Source organism: Bidens hawaiensis, unplaced genomic scaffold, assembly GCF_021521415.1.
Source record: "Bidens hawaiensis isolate Kalapana, Puna unplaced genomic scaffold, B.hawaiensis_p1.1 tig00014333_1, whole genome shotgun sequence".
NCBI lineage: Eukaryota > Viridiplantae > Streptophyta > Magnoliopsida > Asterales > Asteraceae > Bidens > Bidens hawaiensis.
This window is the reverse complement of record NW_027492231.1, coordinates 376935-399035: the sequence shown is the minus strand read 5'-3', so window position 1 is coordinate 399035 and position 22101 is coordinate 376935. Positions and strand designations below refer to the sequence as shown.

The window sequence follows — 22101 nt, the reverse complement described above, 5'->3', positions numbered from 1 at the left end:
AAACCAAACCGAAAATCAAGTTCAAATTAAGTTTGGATTTTAAACCAAAAACCAGATTTTAACGCAAGAAAACAAAATATTTAATAATAAAATAGGCTATGGGTTTCTGAGTTATGACGAATGCACCTTATTCTTATAATTAAATCATATATATGTGTGACTTACATTTACATGATTTGAACTTTTAATCTCCAAGTTAGATAATAAGTGCCAAATATACCACACATTTATTTATTTATTTTTATTTTATTTTTTTATATAACTAACACTTCTAGTTCTATAAGTAATACTGACAAAATTCTCCATTTCAAGATTCAAACCAATGACCTTTCTTTAAAAAAAAACTTTTAAAAAAACCTCCATGGTCACCCACCAAGGTGTTGATGGTATATTAGACTTTTATTTATTTATTATTTTTTAGAGCGATAACTTTCTTGTATTTAAGCTACCGCACTCTCTAAATTTAGAGAGCCCTGTTGCCCCACTATGTTCAGACTATGTTGTCTTAACCGAGCTCACATTGGCTTTAGAATTTGGTTTAGGCGTCCCCCCTTGGGAAATCATACCGTTGGCTGTCACTTGACAATCATTATGCCGCTACAAGAGCTGAACTCTATGACGTAACACACGGTGAGACAAAAACCCAGATGAGCTCGGATTTCAAACGACCAACCTTACACAACATTTATTGTCATAATCTATAAAAATAACACAAGTGAAGATCAAACTTAAATCCACACTAAAGAACACAAGTCTTCTTTTACTAAGCTACAGTTAGATATCAAACTTTTATTAAATCATAAAATTATATTTAATCATATTATATCTTTTGTTAATTTAATATTGAAGAATTTATGTAATTTGATGTAGTTGTTTGGTTGTTATGCAGCTTTAAATGATTCACCGCCGACTTCATCCTCTCTCTCTGTCTCATAATTCTAGAGAGAGAGAGAGAGACATAATAATATTCACCAGTCCAGCAGAAGACTTCTCTGAAGCTTTCATACTCATTTCTTCTTCATTACCATCAAAACTTCATCTTCTTTTCATATAGACATATATAACACATCTCTGCAGATCATGGAATTCATGTTCACATGAACAACAACAACATCATTTATATAACAAAGTTAAATTCAGGTACTTCAACTTCACTCTATTTTATTAATACCCACTTCTTGATTTAATCATATGTTTCAAAATTTTGATTTTTTTTAAATAAAAATGAGATTTTTCTCCAAACCCAGTTCTTGATTTAACTGGTTTTGGATCTTTTGACAAAAAGGGCAAGAATATATGATTCCAATTTCCAGAAATGAATTCACAGTTTCAAGATTTTTTTATCCTTTTTGAGTGGGTGCTTCTTTTTATTTTTTATCCAATTTTTTGCATGAAAAAACAACTTTTTAGTAGGTTAAATTAAAAATTGAGCTGAAAGTTTATAGCTTTCATCAAGAACTTAATTATTGGTTAGTGGTTCTTGATCAAGATCTTGATAAATCTTCATTATCATCACTATTTGACCAAGAAAAAGTCAAAACGTGTGATTGAATACCATTTAATTGTTACCTGACATAGATTTCTTTTTTCTTTTTTTATTCATTGTTTCATTCATGAACCATTAAAAGAGAGACATTTTTTTCAATTTAAAGTCAGAAGTTAGAATCAATATTTGACAACCAAAGTCAAATAACAAGTCTTTACTAATTAGTATTTGTTGATATGAACTTTTCTTAGTTTGATTCAATATTTGTTCAAATAATTTCAGGTTTTCATAAGTGATTTAACATTTCTTAATTATGTCCGATAAGATAAACATTTCTTAAGGCTGTCTACATCTTACCCTCCTCAGACCCTACCATAGCATTGCTATTGGTGGGATATACTGAGTACGATGATGATGATGATGATGATGAAGAAGATAAACACCAAACCGCGATTTGTTCGCTGCCCAAAATGCCTGAATGTTCTGCGCGAGCCGCCTGATGTCCCGGTGTACAAATGTGGAGGCTGTAATGCAACACTTCAAGGTTCTAAAATATTACTAATTCTGTTTTCTTTCATTGAAACATTTTGTATGTTTTTTGTTACTTGCTTTAACAATTTAATTTATTAATGCAGCAAAGAAGCGGAATAACAGTACAGTTAACACCACATCACACAAACCGGACGATGATTCGTCAGGAAAATCGAAGGTGGATCAAGTGTTTAGTGATCAAATTCCAGAAGCTGGCAGCAGCTCAAATCAACGGTTGCTGGTTAAATCTACGGATGAATCAGATCAAAACCGTGATTATGATGCGGCTAACATAGCTAAAAACGGTTCGATTGATGCACCGAAACAGAAATTAAAGCAAGTTTATGATGATCATGAAGCCAGCAACAGCAGCAGCTTAATCCAACAATCAGTAGTTAATTCGATTGATGAACCACATCGAATCGTTCATAATGACCCTCGTAGCTCGACTGAGCTTTCTGGTAACGAGGATCCCGAGTCATCGCCTGAAGCCACAGGTCATATCAGAATAGATCAAGAACTTAAACAAAATACAAAACCAGATAATACCGATCTCGAGCAGCTTTCTGATAATAAAGAAACATGTAGCGGCTTATTGATTGTTAATTCAAATTCAATCAATAACAGTTATCACAATGAAGATCCAGAGTCATCACCGGATGCAATAGTCGATAACAGAATCGATGAAGATTACATTGATAATGATGACAGTGATCAGGTGTTTTTAAGCTGTAGACGCGAGACTGACTTTGAAGACAGCAGCAGTGAATTTGAAGAAGCTTTAGTTAATAAAAGGATTGTTAGGGATTCTGATGGCGGCTCGAAGTCGAGCTTTAAAAGCTTGACTGCTAAGAAAATGCTTGATACAAAGCTTAAAAAACCGATGCGTCTGGATGAAAACGACGAGTTATCAGAAGATGACAATGCAGATATGCATCGTCGTCGAATATTCAATCATATTAGCTCGATAGAGACTACGAAAACCGAACGTTTTGGTGGATATGAGAGCAGTGTATCCTCTTTTAACAACCGAGCGGGTAAAGTCAAGCACCGATCGACTGATATTCGATCATATTACGGTTTGAATGAGTTTCATCAAAACCGCAGGCATCGTTCTCATATATCAATCAATCAATCATGCCCAGTAAAATCCCACCGACAGCAAAGCTATAAGTAGGGTCTGGGGAGGGTGGGATGTAGGCACACCGTACCTCTATCCAAAGGAATAAAGAGGTGGCTTCCAGAGAGACCCTCGGCTCTAAGTACATGTGTATGAAGCAAAATAAAGGAAATCAAAGTTTAACAGTTATATAAAAACTACTACTAATTATAATAATATTAATAATAAGATCACAGTTTAACAGCTATATAAAAGCTAATAATAATTATAATATTAATAATAATATATGTAAGGGAAATACCGTTATGGTATGTGACCTAAATAAGTTAAGTCTAAGCCCTAACGAATTCAATTCTCTCTAAAAAACCTTAACTTTAATTCTACTTCTCCACGAATTCCTATCCTCAACCATTTCCTCGGAGAGGTTTAGGTCTATCAAATCATGCCTAATCCTCTCATCCCAAGTCAATTTCGGTCGTCCTCTACCCCTCCTCCCCTCTATAGTAATGTTTTCTACGGATCTAACAGGATTCGTCGTCTGTCTTCTCTTTACATGTCCAAACCATCTCAATCTCCACTCTCTTATCTTGTCTGCTATGTTCGCCACCCCTAATCTCTCGCGAAACACAACGTTTCTTATTCGGTCTAGCCTTGTGTGCCCACACATCCAACGTAGCATTCTCATTTCTGCTACCTCCATCTTCCGCACTTGTGCCTTCTTGATGGCCCAACAATCTGTTCCATATAGCATTGCAGGTCTAACTGCCACCCTATAGAATTTTCCCTTTAGTTTAGTCGGGAAACACTTGTCGCACAATATACCTGTGGCTGCTTTCTATCTACACCATCCTACCTGAACTCGGTGGGTCACATCACTGTCTAATTCCCCATCGCTCTGTACAAATGATCCTAAATACTTGAACTTCGTTACCTGCGGGACCACCTGCCCTTCAGTTGTGATCTGTGCGTCTTCATTGTCGTTTATCCCACCAAAATCACAGTGGAGGTACTCCGTCTTAGATCGGCTAATCTTTAAACCTTTTGTCTCTAAGGTTGTTCGCCACTCCTCAAGCCTCATGTTTAGATCTTGTTTTTTCTCAGCAAGTAACACAATATCGTCTGCGAACATCATGCACCACGGGAGAGTCCCCTGAATCGACTTTGACAACTCATCCAAGACTACTGCAAAAAGAAACGGGCTCAACGCTGACCCCTGGTGAAGACCTACCTCTACAGGAAAGAAATCAGTATCCCCCACTGGCGCACGGACACTTGTTAAACAGGCATCGTTCTCATATGATATCAAAAAAACCCCAAGTCGGAGAGAATAGAGTTGTTGAAGAAGGTTAAAGAGCTTCAAGATCAGCTCGAGAGAACGAATATGTCGAATCATGTTTTGAACAATCCGGGAAGGTTTGGCCAGCGAATGGCGTTTTCGGGTGAAACAACCTGCGTGAACAGACGACTAGACGGCGGCACGTGCCACCATTGCTGTCCACAAGACCGTCGTTTCTCGGCCCAGCTTCCCCGCTCACATGTTTGTTGTAACGGGCCTCGTTACACCTCTGGCCCGTACTACAGCCCGCGGGTTTCGATACCTTCTAGCCCGATACACAACTTTACAGAGTCTGAGTTCTCGGCACCTGATGATTACCGACACCGAAACGACATCACCAAATCGTTTCATTCCCCGAAGAAGAAACGATATGTCCGGCCCATTGCAAACGGGTCACCATGGATCACTTGTTACCGGTGCTTGAACCTTCTTGAGCTGCCTCAAAGCTTCCTTGTTTTCCACAAAAGATATCATAGTTTAAGATGTCGAGCTTGTATGAAGGTACTCAACTTCACACTATTAAACGGGACGCATGTTAGTCGGTACTACCCGGAAGAAACGATTGCAGCCCCACCAAGCAGTGAGGTGGAAGACTATATTGACTTAAACGGGTCACGGGCCGAGCCCGTTTCGTGTTCAGACCGTTCGTTTCAAAATAGTTACTCTACAGAAACAGACAGAAATTTTTGGGAGTTTAGTGAGGAAAGAAGAAAGGCGACTATGTCGAGGGACCCGTCGGGCTCAAGTCAACCGTCTTGTTCAAAGGTATCGGGGCCAAGAAAGATGACATCAGAGATCGAGGCTGTGCACAGGCCCAACGGGTCACCATTGCATCGGCTCATGGGGTATGCGTCACCGAGTAAGGTCATAAGAGGTAGTGATGGAGTAAAGTTTTGAGAAGAGAAAGTTATGTTATAGTGTGTACAGTTATAATGTTGTATCCATTTGTTTTATATGGTTTTGCTGGTAAGCATGGTTGATTATTGATAAATATATATAGAATTTTGTATATTGTGTTATGAACTTATGATTGATTGCGAACCCGTGAAGCGCGCTTAGATATAAAAACATTTTAAAAACTATGTTTAAATGTTTTAAAATAACTAATCTATAATTTACATTAGTTATATTGACCTTAAGAGTGGATTATCACACCTAACACATGGATGAATGTTGATTGATGCCAATTTTTTTGTTTCTTTAGTTTCTACTTGTACAGGTCAAACCTACACAATGTCACTATTCAAGTCATATACAATTAACATTTTTTCACAACAAAGTTATAGAGATTTAAGCAAAGTTTACATGATTCATTTCCAATTTAAATCATATTAAATACCGCGATATAAATTGTAATTATTTTTTTTTAACCTTGAATCTACTTCAAAAGTTTTAACTAAAAGAAACAAGAATCATGGTGTTAGTAAAATTACGCACTTTAACAACAATCACTTATGTTTCATGTGTAAAGATTTGAGTAAATACACAAAATAACATCACACCTCATTTTATCCACATGCTTTTCTGAAAATTAGCTATGAAAATTGTCAATGTTTTTACTCCTTTAGCATCAGTAATCTGAAGTTACAATGAAAATTAAACGGTCAACGTGAATGTGATGAGCAAGCGTTGTTATACCTTAATCAGATTGCAGCCTTGCATAGAAACAACTTGCATAAGGCATTGGCCATGTTGATTATTGATAAATACATACAGAATTTTGTATGTGGAAATGACTACACTATAATAATAATAATAATAATAATAATAATAATAATCCACCATCTAACCTTACTCGTAGCAACATATAAGGGTGAGCATGGCTTGTTTGGTAACTTTGGTTATTGGCTATAAGCCTAACCGATGTTTCAGTTTTTAAAATTTCATAAATGATCAATTTGGTTAATTTGGTTAACCATCGGCTTATGATAGGGATGAGCACGGTACTGTACCGAAAATACCGATCCCGAAATAATCAATTCTTGGTACCAATAGCACTACCGAAATATTCGGTTCGGTACCGGTATTGTAGGTCAAATTTTGGGAAATACCGGTACCATACAAATCTCGAAACTCAAAACGTTGGTACCGATTTTGATACCGCTATCGAATTTACAAGCAAATTATAATTAATAAGAATTAGCAACTACTGACCAAAATTTTATGGTATTCTATAAAAAAACAATAATAATAATAAAAAAATAAAAATGTTAGTTTCTGAATGTTTTTTTTGTGTCCAGATATGTTTTTTTAGTCGGGGGTTTCTTTAAAAACAGTTTCTCTTTCACGTGAGATATAGTCGGTTTGTCCACTACTTATCCTCTAATTTCCATATTCTGCTAATAGCTTTGCTTTAAGTGATATTTCGCTGGGTATGGTTGTTATAACTTGTTTTTGATGACATTTGACTACTTTAAAATATTAATATATTATATACACTTGTTAACAAACCCAATGAACACGGACAATTAAACAAACAAACAAGGTCTCTGGTTCATGTTCGTTTATATCCGTTTGCTACTAAATATCATGGGTTGTTGTTAGTTCAACTGGTGTTCTCCCCCAATTCTTCTACGCCCTAAATCAATTTTGAAGGTTCAATCAATTCAAAAAAACAGAGTTTGAATCGTATGTTTGAGATGAGTCTTCGTATCTTACCTTGAAAGTTGCAGACTTGAATTTGAAACTATTTGCTTTGCTTGCCAGATGAACTGCACAAGACCTCTCCGTCTTTATTACTCCACATATCATTTTAATCAAAGATTTTTTTCTCTCAAAAACACTCCTGCAGTCACTAAGGTTGATGATGCACTCCAAGTGTTCAATGAAATGCTTCTAAGAAAACCTCCGCCTTCCATCATCCGGTTTAATCAGCTCATTAATGTTATTGTCAAGATGAAGCAATATTCCACCGCCCTTTCACTTTTTAAGAGAATTAATCTCTTGGGTATTCCTACTGATATCTATACAATCAACATCTCGATTAACTGTCATTGCCGCCTTAATCAACATCCGGTTTACTAACGTTCGAGTTTTAACGGCCATATAAACAGCATTTTATATATTTTATTTGTTTTAACGCTTGCGTCTTAAGATTTCGAGTAACGTGACGGCAATATAAGCATATCTGACCAGTACATGCGCAACATGCCGGGTAATTTACTAGTTTGCAATAAAAAGAAAATATAGATTGATTTGTTTGTGGATGTCGTTATTTACCAAGATACAATTAAGACAATGTTTTCTTTGTCATTATAAAGTTTTGCAAACATAAAAGAGATATTTTGAAAGGAATAAAATATGTGTTAGTAAATATAAATGGTTCGTTACTTATATGAGAAGTGACATGTCAGATGATACCAAATACAAACTTAGTGAGTGAATTAAAATGTACTTCCTCCGTCCCATTATAAGTGTTCACATTTTCTTTTTTATTTGTCCCATTACAAATGTCTACTTTCAAAATTTATTAGTTAATTTTCAAGTTTACCCCTAGACACACACAGCTAATGTTAATAAACAATATTGATAGACCCACTTTACAAGAATATTATTGTCATTTGGTAAAAAAAAGTAATCATTCAATCGATCTTATTGTGTTTTTCAAACCTAAACACTTATAAAATGGGACGGAGGGAGTAATACACAAGAAAGAGATATATCATTCAACGTGAGAGATCAACATGAAAATGTACAAGCCAATAAAATATGACTTTCAGTGGGTGTTAAAAAGTAGGTTTCCAAAGACTTGATCTTCATTCATGTTCATGTATGTATGTGCTTATTCACCTTTGTCATCACAATTACATGGCGGAACGGATGATGAACTGCTGCATAAGATTTATTGGACTTCGTTCTCACTACTCCACTGCTTCACCTTCATCCTATGATTTCAATCAAAGAATTCTGCACCTCAAAAATGCTTCCAATGTGAAGTTGGATGATGCACTCCAAGTGTTTGATGAAATGCTTCTAAGAAAACCAACACCTTCCATCATCCAGTTTAATCAGCTCATTAATGTTATTGTCAAGATGAAACATTATTCCACTGCTCTTTCGCTTTATAAGAGAATTAAGGTCATGGGTATTCCTAGTGATATGTATTCAATGACCATCTCTATTAACTGTCATTGCCGCCTTAATCAAGTTGATTATGCTTTCTCCTTACTAGCAACCCTCTTCAAGCAAGGTCATCCACCTGATCCGGCCACCTATAACACTCTCCTTCATGGCCTTGTTCTTGCTGATCGCGTTTCTGAAGCTATTAAGTTGTTCAAGAAACTGATTACAGAGAAACTTTGTCAGCCTAATCAGATTATGTATGGAGTAGTTATTAATGGGCTTTGTAAAGCAGGTAACACTACCAAGGCCCTTCAATTACTCAGGCTCATGGAAGCAGGCTCTTGCAAACCCCGTGTACAACATTACAGCACAGTCATTGATAGCCTCTGCAAAGATCGTATGGTTGATGATGCACTACAACTATTAACTGAAATGACTGAAAAGGGTGTCCGCGCAGATGTTATCACTTACAACTGTTTGATACAAGGTCTATGTAACTTTGGTCGAGAGGCAGAAGCTGCAAAATTGTTAATGGATATGGACAAGGAAGGAGTATCTCCATCAGTCGTTACCTTCAATACTTTGGTGAATTCCTTTTGCAAGCAAGGTTGTGTAAAAGATGCAGAGCTTGCTGTTCAAGCAATGGTACGGAGAGGAATGCTTCCAAATGTAATAACTTATAATGCACTAATCGATGGATATTGTTTACGTGGTGAAATAGATGAAGCAGAGAATGTTCTTGATGGTATGATGGAGAGGGATATTGTGCCCAACATCATCACATATAACAGCCTTATAAATGGATATTGTAAGAAGAAGAGAATCAACAACGCCATGAATCTTTTTCAAGAAATCCAAGACAAGGGTTTGATTCCTGATGTTATCACTTACAATAGCATGTTACAAGGTTTTTTTGAATCAAGGCATCCTGCAATGGCTATAGAACTCTTTAAGAAGATGCAAGCAAAGGGCCAGAATCCCAATATATGCACCTACCGTATCTTGTTATGTGGAATGTGTGATAACGGTCAGTATTCTGATGCATTGGCTCACTTTCGTTCATTGGGAAACGAAGAACTACTAAAAGATGTAAGGTTGTATACAATATTGATTGATGGTTGTAGAAAATGTGGGAAACCTAAGTTGGCTATGGATCTGTTTGATGAACTTATATTAAAAGGATTGAGACCGAATGTTAAGACCTATACTGTGATGATACGCGTATATTGCCAGGAAGGGTTATTGGGTAAAGGCAAAGAATTGCTTAGAGAAATGGTAGATGATGGTTGTTTGCCGGATAGTGTCACGTACAATGTCATTGTTCAAGAGTTGTGTAAGAAAAACGAGTGTCAAGAGGCTGCAATTTTTCTTGAAGAAATGATTAGCCAAGGTTTCTTCCCCGATGCGTCCACTTTTTCAATGGTGTTAGACCTTATACCAAACATCGGACAAGACTCTTGTTTGCGAACAGTCGTTCAAAAGCTGACAAGTATAGACAGAAAAGATGGCAGAATACCTTTTTAACAACTCGGTTTGTTTCCTATACTTGTCAAAATCCAGCTTGTTTATGTTGCAGAAAACACAATTGTCTAAATCTGTCTACTGAATATTATGTTCTGCAACTTGGTGTCATAGATGGTTGTCGTACAATCTGACAGATGGAAGACATGAACATTATTATGTAACTCTTCATTGTTTAACAAGTTTTAAGTGACGGTGTTTTATCCAAAAAAAATTTATTTATAAATTAGTAATATAACAAATATGATTACAAAATATTTAAAGTTAAACTTACAAATAACTGGTTTGTTGATAAAAGAATTATAATGTTTGAGCATTTGAGAACACACTCTTTCCTTTTTAGTTCACTTTTACCAGTCGTTGGAGATTATAAAAATAAACCAAAATTAACCCCCAAACGGCCAAACATGTTGAGCATGTCTTGACCTAGTCAGAAAGTTTGACCAATTCCAGGTTTGTTCCTAACCCATGTAAAGCCCCGATTTTAGAACCTCGGACCAGGCCTGGTAGTTATATCATTAAACGGTTGAATTTTATAATCCTTCACTTATATATTTCATGTCACTCTTTCAAAAATGTTAGGTTAGTAATAGGTTTAGCTAAAGAAGGTCAAGCTGTAATAGTGTAGGGGCGTAACAAACGCAGCTGTTAATCCAACTACTTAAACACCTGTGTGGCTGTGTAAATGCACTAATGCAGTTTTAATTTTAAACTATATGAAATATGAAAAACAAAACATTTTTACACCATAATTTGACCAAAAAGTTGCTCTTCATGTTTCAGTTTGTTTTCCGTCTTCAGTTTTTGCAAAACCTGACAAAATAAGCAGGTCAAGTAAGAGGACTAACAAGTGATACCGGGTTGAGTCGTTTCAAAAAAAAATTCAACTTTGTGGGTCAAAATGACTTCTGACCAAAATAGATTCAAACTAAAACCGTTCGTTTAAAAAGAAAATTTATCAAATAAATAACATTAATAGTTATAGTAAATATAGCTAACATAGAACCAATGGAATTGCAGATCACATATTTTCTAAACCAGAAGAGTTTGTTGTCTTTAATTCAAAGCTAGATACCTGTGTATAGTTTCTTCACTTAAGATAACAAATGTATTGCATAAAATAATAAAGATAGCTGAAATACCGCTTTCACAAATAGTTTCTTCAATAAGTAAAATTATTGCTTGAAAAATCATAATAAAAGTAGAAGCAACTAGCTACCACCTTATGAAACTTTAAAAGGTAAAAATAGGACGCCTTCGGTTTCCAACAACAAACGCTTGACGAAGTTGCTTGTATCCTGACATGTAATGTTCCAGTGAGAAAGATAACTGCCTTATTGCTTCCCTTTTCTCTTCTGCTCTAACCGACATAACTTCCCTCTGCATGTCCACCTCACTTTCCAATTCGGTCACTTTAAGTTTCAGTTCATTTATAACCTTTTGTGCGTTGTCAAATGACGAAAGTACCCTCTCGTGCTCAAGCTGTAATGAATTCAAACGGGTCTCTAGTTCTCGGACTAAATCTTCCTGACAACTTTTCTCAGCTCGAAGGGTATCAAGCTGAGCTGTCAGTCCATCTTTCTCTAACTTCAAACCATCCAAGTTTTTATTCAAATCGTCGACTGACTGACTTTTTTCCATTATCTCCATTTGCAGCCTTTCAATATCAGCCTTGTGTGTGCTTTTGAGTAGTGAAATTTCATACATTGACTGGTCAATCTTTGTGTTTAGCTCTGTGATTTGATCATCACGCACCGAAATATCGGCTGCAGATACAGATACTTCTTCTTGCAATTCTAGATTAGTTTTTTGTGCAGAATCAAGTTCACGCATCAGTTTTGAGATTTCATTTTCTGCTGTTAATAGTTTCTTTCTAGATGCATCTAACTCATCTCCCATTGTTTTGATTTGAAGATTAGAGTCAGATATTACAAGTTTAAGGTCAGAAACTTGTTTCTCTAACTCAATCGCCTTCGTTTTCTCCATTTCAAAATGGGAATTTTGAGTTTTGATGTCTGATTCATTTTCTTGGATCTTTTGTTTCAAATTAGTGTTTTCGTGAGATAAAGTTTGAAACTTTTTGTTCAAGGAAACCAGCTCATCTTCTAAAGTTGAAATCTTTTGAAGTAAAACGGTTGTTTGCTTGCTGTCTTTGACTTTCAATGAATCTTCACCACCATTGACTGGTGAAATCAGAAGCTTGTTGGTAGAGATGAAAGATTCTGAATCAGAATCTGACGATATTGAGAAGGAAGACTCGGAGCCATCTCTTCTAGAAGCATAAGAACCGCCACCACACGAGCTCAAGACATCAAAACCGATAGGTGTTCTGAATTTTTGTGTGTTGCTCATCTGATCAGGTGTAAACATTTGAGTAACTTGAGGAGAGCTTGAATCAGATACATCAAGATGCTGCTTTTTGATCAACTGAACATGTTGGTTAACCAACACACCATGCATGCGCAATAACTCTGTTACGTGCGTTGACAATTTAGACTTTTTGTCGTCATAAACTTCAGCTGTCATTTCAGAGAAGTTCCCATCTTGTTCTATCAGCTTAAGGATTTCTTTGGCACATTGCTCGAACCCTAGTTGTCAAGAAATTTCAAGCTCAATTAGAGTAAAGAATGAAGTATTATGTCTGTAAATGAATGAACTAATGAAGTAAGATGCCCAAGTTCACTGATGTCTGATTTATTTATTTCATACTCATTTTGAAACTATTATTTTAATTTACCATATGCCAAAATATATGAAAAATGTCTAAACCAATAAACCCTCACCTTGGACATTTTCTTCAAGAGATATAGAAATTGCAGGATTAATCTGACTGCCATCCCCTGTCACCAGTGCTTTTGATTCAACGCCCTCCATATAACCAGACTAACTGCCCTGCAATGAATATCATACAAATGATACAATAATGTTAACAAGATTATATAATTATATGATTGTGTGATGTTTTAAGTCAACAGTTCACACACAAATGCAAGAACATAGAAACAACATGAGAAAAACTTCTGAACTTATCGGTTCAGAATCAGAACCTTTATCTTTTTAAACATTTTTTTCAGTATCACCTGACTACTTGAATGATGGTTGTTGCTATAGATTGACTAATCAAAGTATCTAAGTCACGCAAAAGCAAAGTTTGAAAAATCACGGCTAGGCACTCATTAAATCGTCAATTAACCAGCCTTCGGGGGTGTTTGGGAAATTTTATTTTAGCTCCTTATAGCCTATAACTTATGGGTTATAAGTTATAAGGTTTTTGGGAAAGTTAAGCTTTCTGAGTGTATAAGTATAAGTTACAACTTTGTAACTTATGACTTATATAAGTTATAAAAAGGTTAAAATAGGAATCCCAAACACCCCCTTCGACGTTGGGAAATCCAACACTTTAATTGGTCAAATTTTAGACAAAATTGGTGAAACTTTGGTCAAAATTGAAAATTTATATTATATACATATATGCAAAAAAAACATGTAAAATTCCAATCCGATTAAGCGCTTGTCAGTAGCCCACCGCCTGACCAGCGCCTATTGAGTTCTACAACACGGTTCGCCATAAGTCCATAACAAATAACTGGCCGAACTATAGCCAACACATGCACACATGAAAAGCAAACTAGACAAACTGGTTTAAGCTTTTTGAATCCACTGCAAGTTCTAGATCTCGTACAACACAATAAACAAAGCCAATAAAGAACACAAACCATACACCAGATTTATTTGATCATCAAGTCATTCGAATCGGTACTAACCCTAACTAACATATGAGATAATGATAATAACAAAACACAACAGTCACTTCTGAATTGATTACGTCTGTTCAGTATTCAAATCGGACTCGAAACACCCGAAATTCAAAACCGGAAGTAATCGAATTTCGAATCAGATACGAATTAAAAACAAGAGCCAAAATTAAACACAGATTTAACTAGCCTTACACGAAAACTGAACTCGCTGCAACCGATCAACAACACTTGCAAAAAAACAAACTATTAAAAGCTTATAGAGTTTAAAATTTAACAAATGGTTACAAACTTATAATAAAATAAAATGAAGACAAGTAGAAATGTGTGATATAGAGGATCCGAACATCAAGAAAATTGCGGATTTTAGGGACCGGATGTTACCCGCCTTTTGGCCGTTTGAATTTGAAGTCACTGAAATACCCCTCTGGTTTTTAAAATTATTAGAGGATTAAGGGTGAGAAGTGAGGGGTAGTTATGGTATTTCAGTTGAAGACAGCTAAGTGACATCAATAATTGAATGGCCCACTAGTGATTTGGGCCGCTCAATGCGTATATTTCGAAATTTTGGAATTTGTAAAGCGGGAAGAAATGTTTTTTAATATTAGTGGTAATTATTTTTCCTATTTTGTGATTGTGATTTAATGATTAAATATATATTTGTGAATATTTTGTGCAAATGAAATAAATACATGGATCAAAACAAATTATATTTTGTGATTTTGTAACGACTAGAAATCATCAAATAAAGATTGACATAATAAATCACTAAATTGATTTTTATTTTTTAATGGCTAAGTTTATTGATGAGATTAAAATATCTAGACTAGCAAGTTGCTACGCTAGACACAACATTACACCTTGATGGCTTGATACTAGTAAACCGATGCAACAATTAACTAAAGAAAAAGCACAATAATTCTCCCAAATCAAACTTGTGAATTTTCTTTTATTATTCATCCAAAGGTCTCTTAATGTTATCTTTTAGGTGCTGTTTGTTTTTTCAAAGGTAAAATGTTTTCAGTCTGCGAACCACATCTTCAAACATATGTAGCAGAAGAGGTGGACCAAACGTTTGCAGTTTGCAACTAAAAGACTGTTTTTTAACGTCTGCAAACTGCTAAAAAACTGAAATTTAAACTGAAACTTAAATTAAAAAGGTCTTCAATATCGAAATTTAAATAATAGTTAACAACATCAAAATAATATATATAACTTGCGCTGTAAATTGCAGCCTCTAATTATCATATCATCATCAAACAACTGTATTGACATGTTAATTCAAAAATTATAATATATATAACAATGTAAAAATAATATCAAATAACTACCGTGATGATGCAAAGGGTAAAGCAGGTGCAGCTTGAATTCCAACTTTTTGATTCAATTCAATCGGCCAATCTTCAGCATTCCGAGCGGACCCAGTTGCAATCCTTCGGATCGGTGTCACCTTCCTGGAGCGGCAACACCGAACCAAATTCTTCCGCCAGAGAAGTACCGGATCCACCTCCGGCCGCCGCAGCCGCAATCCAAACGCCGACGGATTAGAGAGGAGTGCGGCAGTGGAGGAGTGCGGTGGCTGTGAGGCTGTGGAGCGCGGTGGTGGAGGAGTGCGGTGGGTGTGCGGCTGTGGAGTGCGGTGGTGGAGGAGTGCAGCTGTGAGTGGAACAGCGGCTGCGAGTGGAGTGCGGCGGTGGAGTGGAGGCCGCCGGCGGGGTTGCGGCTGCGGAGGAGTGGGGTGTGGAATGGAGGGTTGGAGATGATTAGGGTTTGGCTTTGGTTGGAGCATGATGAAGGAAATGAAGGAAACAAGAAGAAGGGGGAGAAGAGGTGAGAAGTAACAAGAATAACACTTCTAAGAACAGAGGACGCGAAGAGGTTTTTTAATGAAATGTCTTCAAGAAAACAAACACAATGCAGACTACAACGTCTGCGCGTGATCTACGCGGCGCAGACAAGAGTGGTTTGGAAGAGCTTTTGAGGAAAAACAAACAGCCCCATTGTGACTTTTTTATTTTTGAATACCATCTCATTTTATTTTTTTATAGACGTCAACATATCGTGAGTATTATCGATTGGATGACTCTTATTATCGATTGGATGACTCTTGCTTTCATCTTATATTGGATGATGATGAGGTGATACTTCAGAAGGTCTTATGTCAACACGGAACCTCTTCAGCTTCTAGGTCCCAAAGCTTCGTTTTTAGCAGGATTGGCTTTGCTATTCAAAAGGGGTTGCGACGCAGCTTGTTGCCCGTTTGCCTGCCACTTTATTGTAATTGATTTATAGTAAATTATATAAAATGAAAAAAAAAATATGATTTGTGTTAAAAATTGATTATATTATAATATGAAGTTGGTTTTAATTCGATGTAATTTATAGTGTGCATTTGATATGGTATTATCATTGTGCTTTAAAACTCAAATTAAAAATAAAATTTTTTGGTGAAAGTTGTGAAGAAATTTAAATACCGTCAAATTAGAAAAAAAAAGTAGTGAAGATTTTTAATAAAGTATTAGTACTTTATTGTGTTGAATTAAACAAATATGGCATACCTATTAACATTATGTATTTTACTTAAGGTTGCCTTCACCAAAACATGGCTAGTTGTGAAATTCCCTCTATATAATATGTTTTTATGTAATTATTACTTATTTCGTCTCATTATAAGTGTTAATGTTTGAAAAACACAAATTTTTAGGTGGATTGAATGATTACTTTTTTTTTTGTCAAATGACAATAATGCATTTGAAAAATGGGTTCATCAATATTATTTATTAATTTTAGTTGTGTGTGTTTAAGGGTAAACTTAAAAATTAACTAATTAATTTTGAAATTGGACACCTGTAATAAGACAAATAAAAAAAATATGGACACTTATAATGGGACGAATGGAGTACTTATTTTTAATTAAAATTAGAAACAAAAAAACTAAGAAATTTATAGATTGTTTTTTAAGTTTATTACATTTCTTATCTCCTATTCATAGTCAATTTGGGAAAAGCAAAATTATTTTTAAATATATTTATTACACGAATATTTATTTATAACATGATTTATTTTGTCTTGGTCATATATAACATATATTATATAAATAAATAATACATTATATAGATATTATTGTATTTAAATATGTAATAGACTCGTTTAGACTCGCGATAATGATAAACTCGACTATTCGAGTCTCCTTATTAAATGAATTTGTGATTTTAACAAACTGTTTTCATGTAGCTTTGACGTTTGACTTATTCATACTCCATAGACACCTTTGATAGTGAACTATTTTTATTCAAAATATGTCGATTTACGTGTGAACATTTATAATCAAGATTATTGTGAATCTTCGCATGCAAGTCAAATTTTGGCATGAAAATTACGAGGAATGAGGAAAAATTATATTAAAGTTATAAAGATATAAAAAAATAAAATAAACTTTTTTAAAGGATAGTGAAACATCATTATTCCAAATTGAGAGTTACGGTTACGATATAGGGATTGTGTGCAATCGTCAATGAACTAATAAAATTATAGTATACATAAACTTTATACATTCAAAAGATCAATAAAACTTTGTAATTGGTACACGTACATGATCAAAATTTTCAAACCAACTAATAATTTAAAAATGGTCATACATCCTTTAATCCTTACGTTTGTAACATCTAATTCTTTAAAGAGTTAAAGAATTATTTTCATACATATAGTTTGTTATTTTGCTTTGATTATATAATGTGTCAAAGAGCTACTATTATCATACTTGGATTTTTGAACAAAATAATGGCTAAAATGAACCCGGATATCTTGAATTTACTGGAAAAAAATTGGTAATCAAGAACAAAAGGCTAAAAATTATGTTATGCATGTCATGGTTGATTTTCATTTTCTACCATGTATTTTAGTGACCTTTTTACTTGCTATATGCAATATGTAATGTCTCTTTTAGTTTGTTATGTATCTAAAACTAATCCAAATATTCAGTTACAATAAATTCAAAACAAGGTACTATAGTTGTGTAATCAAACAAACCATAGGTATAAAAATAACACTTAACTATGAAATTACCAATTAACAAACGGGACTAGAAAAAAAATATACTGAAATGACATTTTTTGAAGTGTCAATTATCCATTATCCAGTTGCAATAAATTCAAAATTGGTACAAAAATTACGTAATTAAGTAAACCACAAGTATGAAAATGTTAATTTAACTCTTCTTTAATTCGATTCACAGTTTGGATTCTGTACGAATATATAGTTAATGCTGATCAGTATGCACTCGTGGAGAGTAGACAAGCGAAGGTGGCTGAACCACATGATATCCATAGTATAGTGGTTCCTGGAAAACACTAAAATCCACACACAACACAACCATACAACCTTCTAGCTATGTGCGGCAGCAGTTGGACCACGTACGTACACTGTTCTATAGATTCCCAATGCCCATATTGCTCTTTCTTTTTAACTACTCTTCTCTGCCACGGCCACCTTCCACTATGCATGCATGCAAGGTTAAAAATAACTTTTGTAATCGTTATCTCAATGGTTAAAGGCAGCACTATGACCTTTTGAGTTACATGCACCAAGTCTTAACCATCTTATAACTACTCTTTTTTAACAACAATTTCTCCGAGTCTATATCTATATCTAAATCTTACAGGATTACAACCGTCCCAGTTATCTACGTTAATTGTCCGTTTTTAATTTGATGAGTATTATAAGAAGGGAAAACCTTTAAATCCAACTTTTCTAAAATATGCATCACTACTAAAGTTTTCAAGATAAACATTAACCAAAAACGCACGTACTTCACTTGGACACCTGATATTGACAAATACTCTTTGCAGGGCCGGCTTTGAGAAAGAAAAACAAATTTTGGACCGAAGGCGAAATTTTTTTTGCACCTTAAGTAAAAAGAGTCTTTAATGTGCTCAACTGCTCACGATCAGCTAGCTAGCTGGTAGGTGTAGCTGGTCTCGACGTCCTCCTGGGGCCTGATTTCACAGAGACCCGAAATTTCAAATATATATTTAGAAAGTTTTAAAACAAAAACAAACAATTAAACCCATGTATCATTTTTTTTAAATGCACTTTTTCCTTAAAAAAAATAAATAACATATAAACATAGCCCAATAATCTAATGCACGGCACACATTTAGGTAGCCGGTTACACAAAAGAGCCCAATAAACATTTAAAATTTTAAACTAAGTAGTAATTTCACAATTTGGTATTTCAATTTGACTTGACTTCAGTGGGAATCAAAATTCGAACTTGAATTGTCGTTAGATGGTTGAAGCAAACGGACTCGAAGAATGCTAGGATAGTCTTACGATTTGTTTAACTTTGTTTATTGCTACAATAACTTTACTATTATCGACATAGATGCTTTATAAAGTCTCAATTATTAGACCTTGTTTAGGACATTCAAAATCTCACATACGGACATATGTCGTGACACAGCAGGATTAACCCAACTGACCGTCGTTTAATATGTGGATATGATTCTAGAATAATATACACTTTTTAACAAACCGTTTTCAGATGTTAGTTATTAAAGTCGACATATATATGACTTTAAAATATTAATTGTAAATTCAAATCGCCATATATGACTAAGATATTTAATAATTCATAGAAAGTATAGAAGAGTGAATACATAAAACTCAATTATATGTCGGGTAGTGGTGTAGGTGAATTTGTAATTATTAATCTCAACCACTATACCTATTGTGTTACCTTTCTTCTTTATACTTCTTTTACTTTTTATCTAATTGATAACCATCAGTCCATCACAATAACACTATCATCAATATAAAAATTATAGTTAATATTTATAAAATGTTTCTTACGTCCTAAAATTTCGACTCAGCTTAAACAATTGTGTCTTTTTTTCTCTTTTTATATATGTATTTTAAATCTACTAAACTTTATTTAAGTTATTCAATGCATCTAGTGATTTATATTATAATAATGATCCAATTTATTTAAAAGTTAATTACTTACTTGGATGCTTCATCTGGTTTGCTCGAATTATAGGCATATTGCCCACCTTTCTAAAATTACAAGTATGCTACTCAATAGTTTGTAACACGTTAATTACACTAATACTCCCTAACGTGGACAGACAAACTAACGGTCACTCGAGTAATTAAGTCTTTATTTATATATATACTAAGGAAATACAAATATAGAAAGAAGAAAGAGGGTTATAAAATGGGTGTAGTTTTGTACATATATCATGTATGTTTGTATGTATGCTATAATTGGGGTGTTTACTATATATTTCATATTTTGGACCACAACTTTACGTGTGCTGATCAAGTTAAGGTTAGTATACGTAATATTCTTCCTACCCACATGTGGTCCATATGTTTGCGTGTTATGAGTCACTTCTAATTAATTTGGGCTTATTCATAAATAGATTATGTTCATAAAATATAAATCAAGAATATTTTACCATACCTACAAAAAGTCAAAAACCCATAAAAACTTCATTTACAAATAAAGATTGTCAGAAAAAGTGGTAAGCATACAACTGTTTTTGATATTAGTGCAATGGTAACATGGATGGTGATACCCTTGGGGCATATATACCAATATAAATGCTCAAAAAGATGAAAGAAAGTGAATATAGGATGGCAGATAAAGAGTCAAATAAGCCACACTTTGTGTTCATCCATGGTGTGGGTGGTGGAAGCTGGTGTTGGTACAAGATTAAATGTCTTTTGACCAACTCTAGCTACAACGTCACGTGTATAGACTTGAAAGGCGCTGGGATCGACACCTCTGATCCCAATAAGATCCTCTCTTTTGATTATTACAATAAGCCACTTATTGACTTCTTGTCATCATTGCCTGACCATGATCAAGTGGTTTTGGTCGGCATAGTGCGGGAGGTCTAAGCGTGACGGATGCTAGTCACAAATTTCTTGAGAAAATTTGCCTTGCGATTTATATCGCCGCCACCATGTTAAAACACGGATTTTTGACTCAACAAGATATTGAAGATGTAAGTTACTTGTTTTTTCTTTGATAGTTATTCGTCCATCCTAAAAGCATCGTTTCACATATATATATATATATATATATATATATAACTTTGTTAGGGCGTCCCTGATGTATCCGAGTTTGGAGAGGTTTATGATTACGAATTCGGATTAGGCCCCGATGAACCTCCCACCAGTGCAATTGTCAAACAAGAATTACAACGAAAACTTATCTACAATATGAGTCCTTTAGAGGTACGTGTACGTTATAATTAATAAGCTTTACCTATATAAATAATTGAATAAAATTTGTTACATTTAATTAATGATTTCTAGGACGTTACGTTGGCTGCAATGCTACTAAGACCAACACCGGTTTATGCATTACAAAGAGCCAGGTTCAAAGAAGGAACCGAGGGTGTTGAAAAGGTGCCTCGTGTATACATCAAGACGGTGTATGATAGAGTTGTTAAACCCGAGCAACAAGATAGGATGATTGCAAAATGGGCACCTTCAAATGTATATGTTATAGAAAGTGACCATAGTCCAAATTTATCTAATCCTTTTGTGTTGTGTGGCATATTAATAATGCTTATGTATCTACGGGTCATACTTGTACTTGTACCGAGAAGATCTGATACGGTTATAGTTTAGTTCTCTTGTATCATGTCTTGTACACAATAAAAACAATTTTTGAAAATGGGAATCACAGGAAGTCCCTTTTTGTGGCACATTGTATACATACAAGCCTCATGCGTGCACACATATAGAAATCTAAATATAGAATAAAAATAGAAAGTGATTCTTTTATCCTAAAGTTCAGTTATTAACAAGACTTGATTAGACTATAAAAAAATTACTAAATAAATAAATAGAACGCTACAAATGACCAGAAAAAATGAACATTGCCAACTCCTAGGAGCCAAAAGACACAAACGGATGTCAAAAGGCACAAACGAACGTCAAAAGGCACAAACGGAGTCCAACATGTACAAACGGAGCCAAAAGGCACAAATAGATGTCAAAAGGCATAAACGAAGCCCAAAATGCATGAATGAAACCTAAAATGCACAAATTGATTCCAAAAGGTACAACCGAATCCTAAAAGGTACGAATGAAAACGAAAGGCACAAACGGGGCCCAAAAAGCAGAAAGAGACGTAAAAAGGCACAAACGGATCCCAAAAAACACAAATGGAACCCAAAAGGCACAAACAGGCCGGAAAGACACAAACGAGTCCCAAAAAGTACAAACATAGCCCAAAGGCACAAACAAATGTCAAAATGCACAAACAGAGCCCAAA

The 22101-nt window shown here is 34.7% G+C and overlaps 3 protein-coding genes and 1 pseudogene across 5 annotated transcripts; 3 read left to right on the top strand and 1 right to left on the bottom strand.

Annotated features, from left to right (window-relative positions):
- Positions 1 to 1909: 1909 nt before the first annotated feature.
- Positions 1910 to 5464, top strand: LOC143546322 (uncharacterized). The gene is made up of 3 exons (XM_077038015.1): positions 1910 to 2030; positions 2122 to 3156; positions 4451 to 5464. The coding sequence occupies exons 1-3, from the start codon at positions 1910 to 1912 to the stop codon at positions 5368 to 5370; spliced, it is 2076 nt and encodes a 691-aa protein (XP_076894130.1). The 3' UTR covers positions 5371 to 5464.
- Positions 5465 to 8254: 2790 nt separating this feature from the next.
- LOC143546316 (uncharacterized) lies at positions 8255 to 10127 on the top strand. Its single transcript, XM_077038011.1, has one exon. It carries the CDS (start codon positions 8281 to 8283, stop codon positions 10057 to 10059), a length of 1779 nt encoding a protein of 592 aa, XP_076894126.1. The 5' UTR covers positions 8255 to 8280; the 3' UTR covers positions 10060 to 10127.
- Positions 10128 to 10692: 565 nt separating this feature from the next.
- On the bottom strand, positions 10693 to 14027 carry LOC143546313 (uncharacterized). Of its 2 annotated transcripts, XM_077038010.1 has the most exons (3): positions 13998 to 14027; positions 12840 to 12943; positions 10693 to 12644 (listed from the first exon to the last, which is right to left on the bottom strand). In XM_077038010.1, the coding sequence occupies exons 2-3, from the start codon at positions 12928 to 12930 to the stop codon at positions 11290 to 11292; spliced, it is 1446 nt and encodes a 481-aa protein (XP_076894125.1). In that variant the 5' UTR covers positions 12931 to 12943; positions 13998 to 14027; the 3' UTR covers positions 10693 to 11289. The 2 variants fall into 2 exon arrangements, with proteins under 2 accessions (XP_076894125.1, XP_076894124.1); XM_077038009.1 differs by lacking the exon at positions 13998 to 14027 and having other exon boundaries at positions 12840 to 12954.
- Positions 14028 to 20079: 6052 nt separating this feature from the next.
- Positions 20080 to 21452, top strand: LOC143546296 (methylesterase 17-like; annotated as a pseudogene). Its single transcript, XR_013137572.1, has 3 exons — positions 20080 to 20821; positions 20919 to 21053; positions 21135 to 21452. The product of XR_013137572.1 is annotated as a methylesterase 17-like (transcript).
- The last annotated feature ends 649 nt before the right edge of the window (positions 21453 to 22101 follow it).

Bases quoted from the DNA above. Each gene is read 5' to 3' on its own strand.
- LOC143546322 (XM_077038015.1), top strand. From the start codon at position 1,910: ATGATGAAGAAGATAAACACCAAACCGCGATTTGTTCGCTGCCCAAAA. The intron at 2,031-2,121 runs GTTCTAAAATAT...TTATTAATGCAG, and splicing joins CTGTAATGCAACACTTCAAG to CAAAGAAGCGGAATAACAGT. The intron at 3,157-4,450 runs GCCCAGTAAAAT...ATCAAAAAAACC, and splicing joins TATATCAATCAATCAATCAT to CCAAGTCGGAGAGAATAGAG.
- LOC143546316 (XM_077038011.1), top strand. From the start codon at position 8,281: ATGGCGGAACGGATGATGAACTGCTGCATAAGATTTATTGGACTTCGT.
- LOC143546313 (XM_077038010.1), bottom strand. From the start codon at position 12,930: ATGGAGGGCGTTGAATCAAAAGCACTGGTGACAGGGGATGGCAGTCAG. The intron at 12,645-12,839 runs GTGAGGGTTTAT...CTTGACAACTAG, and splicing joins TCTTGAAGAAAATGTCCAAG to GGTTCGAGCAATGTGCCAAA.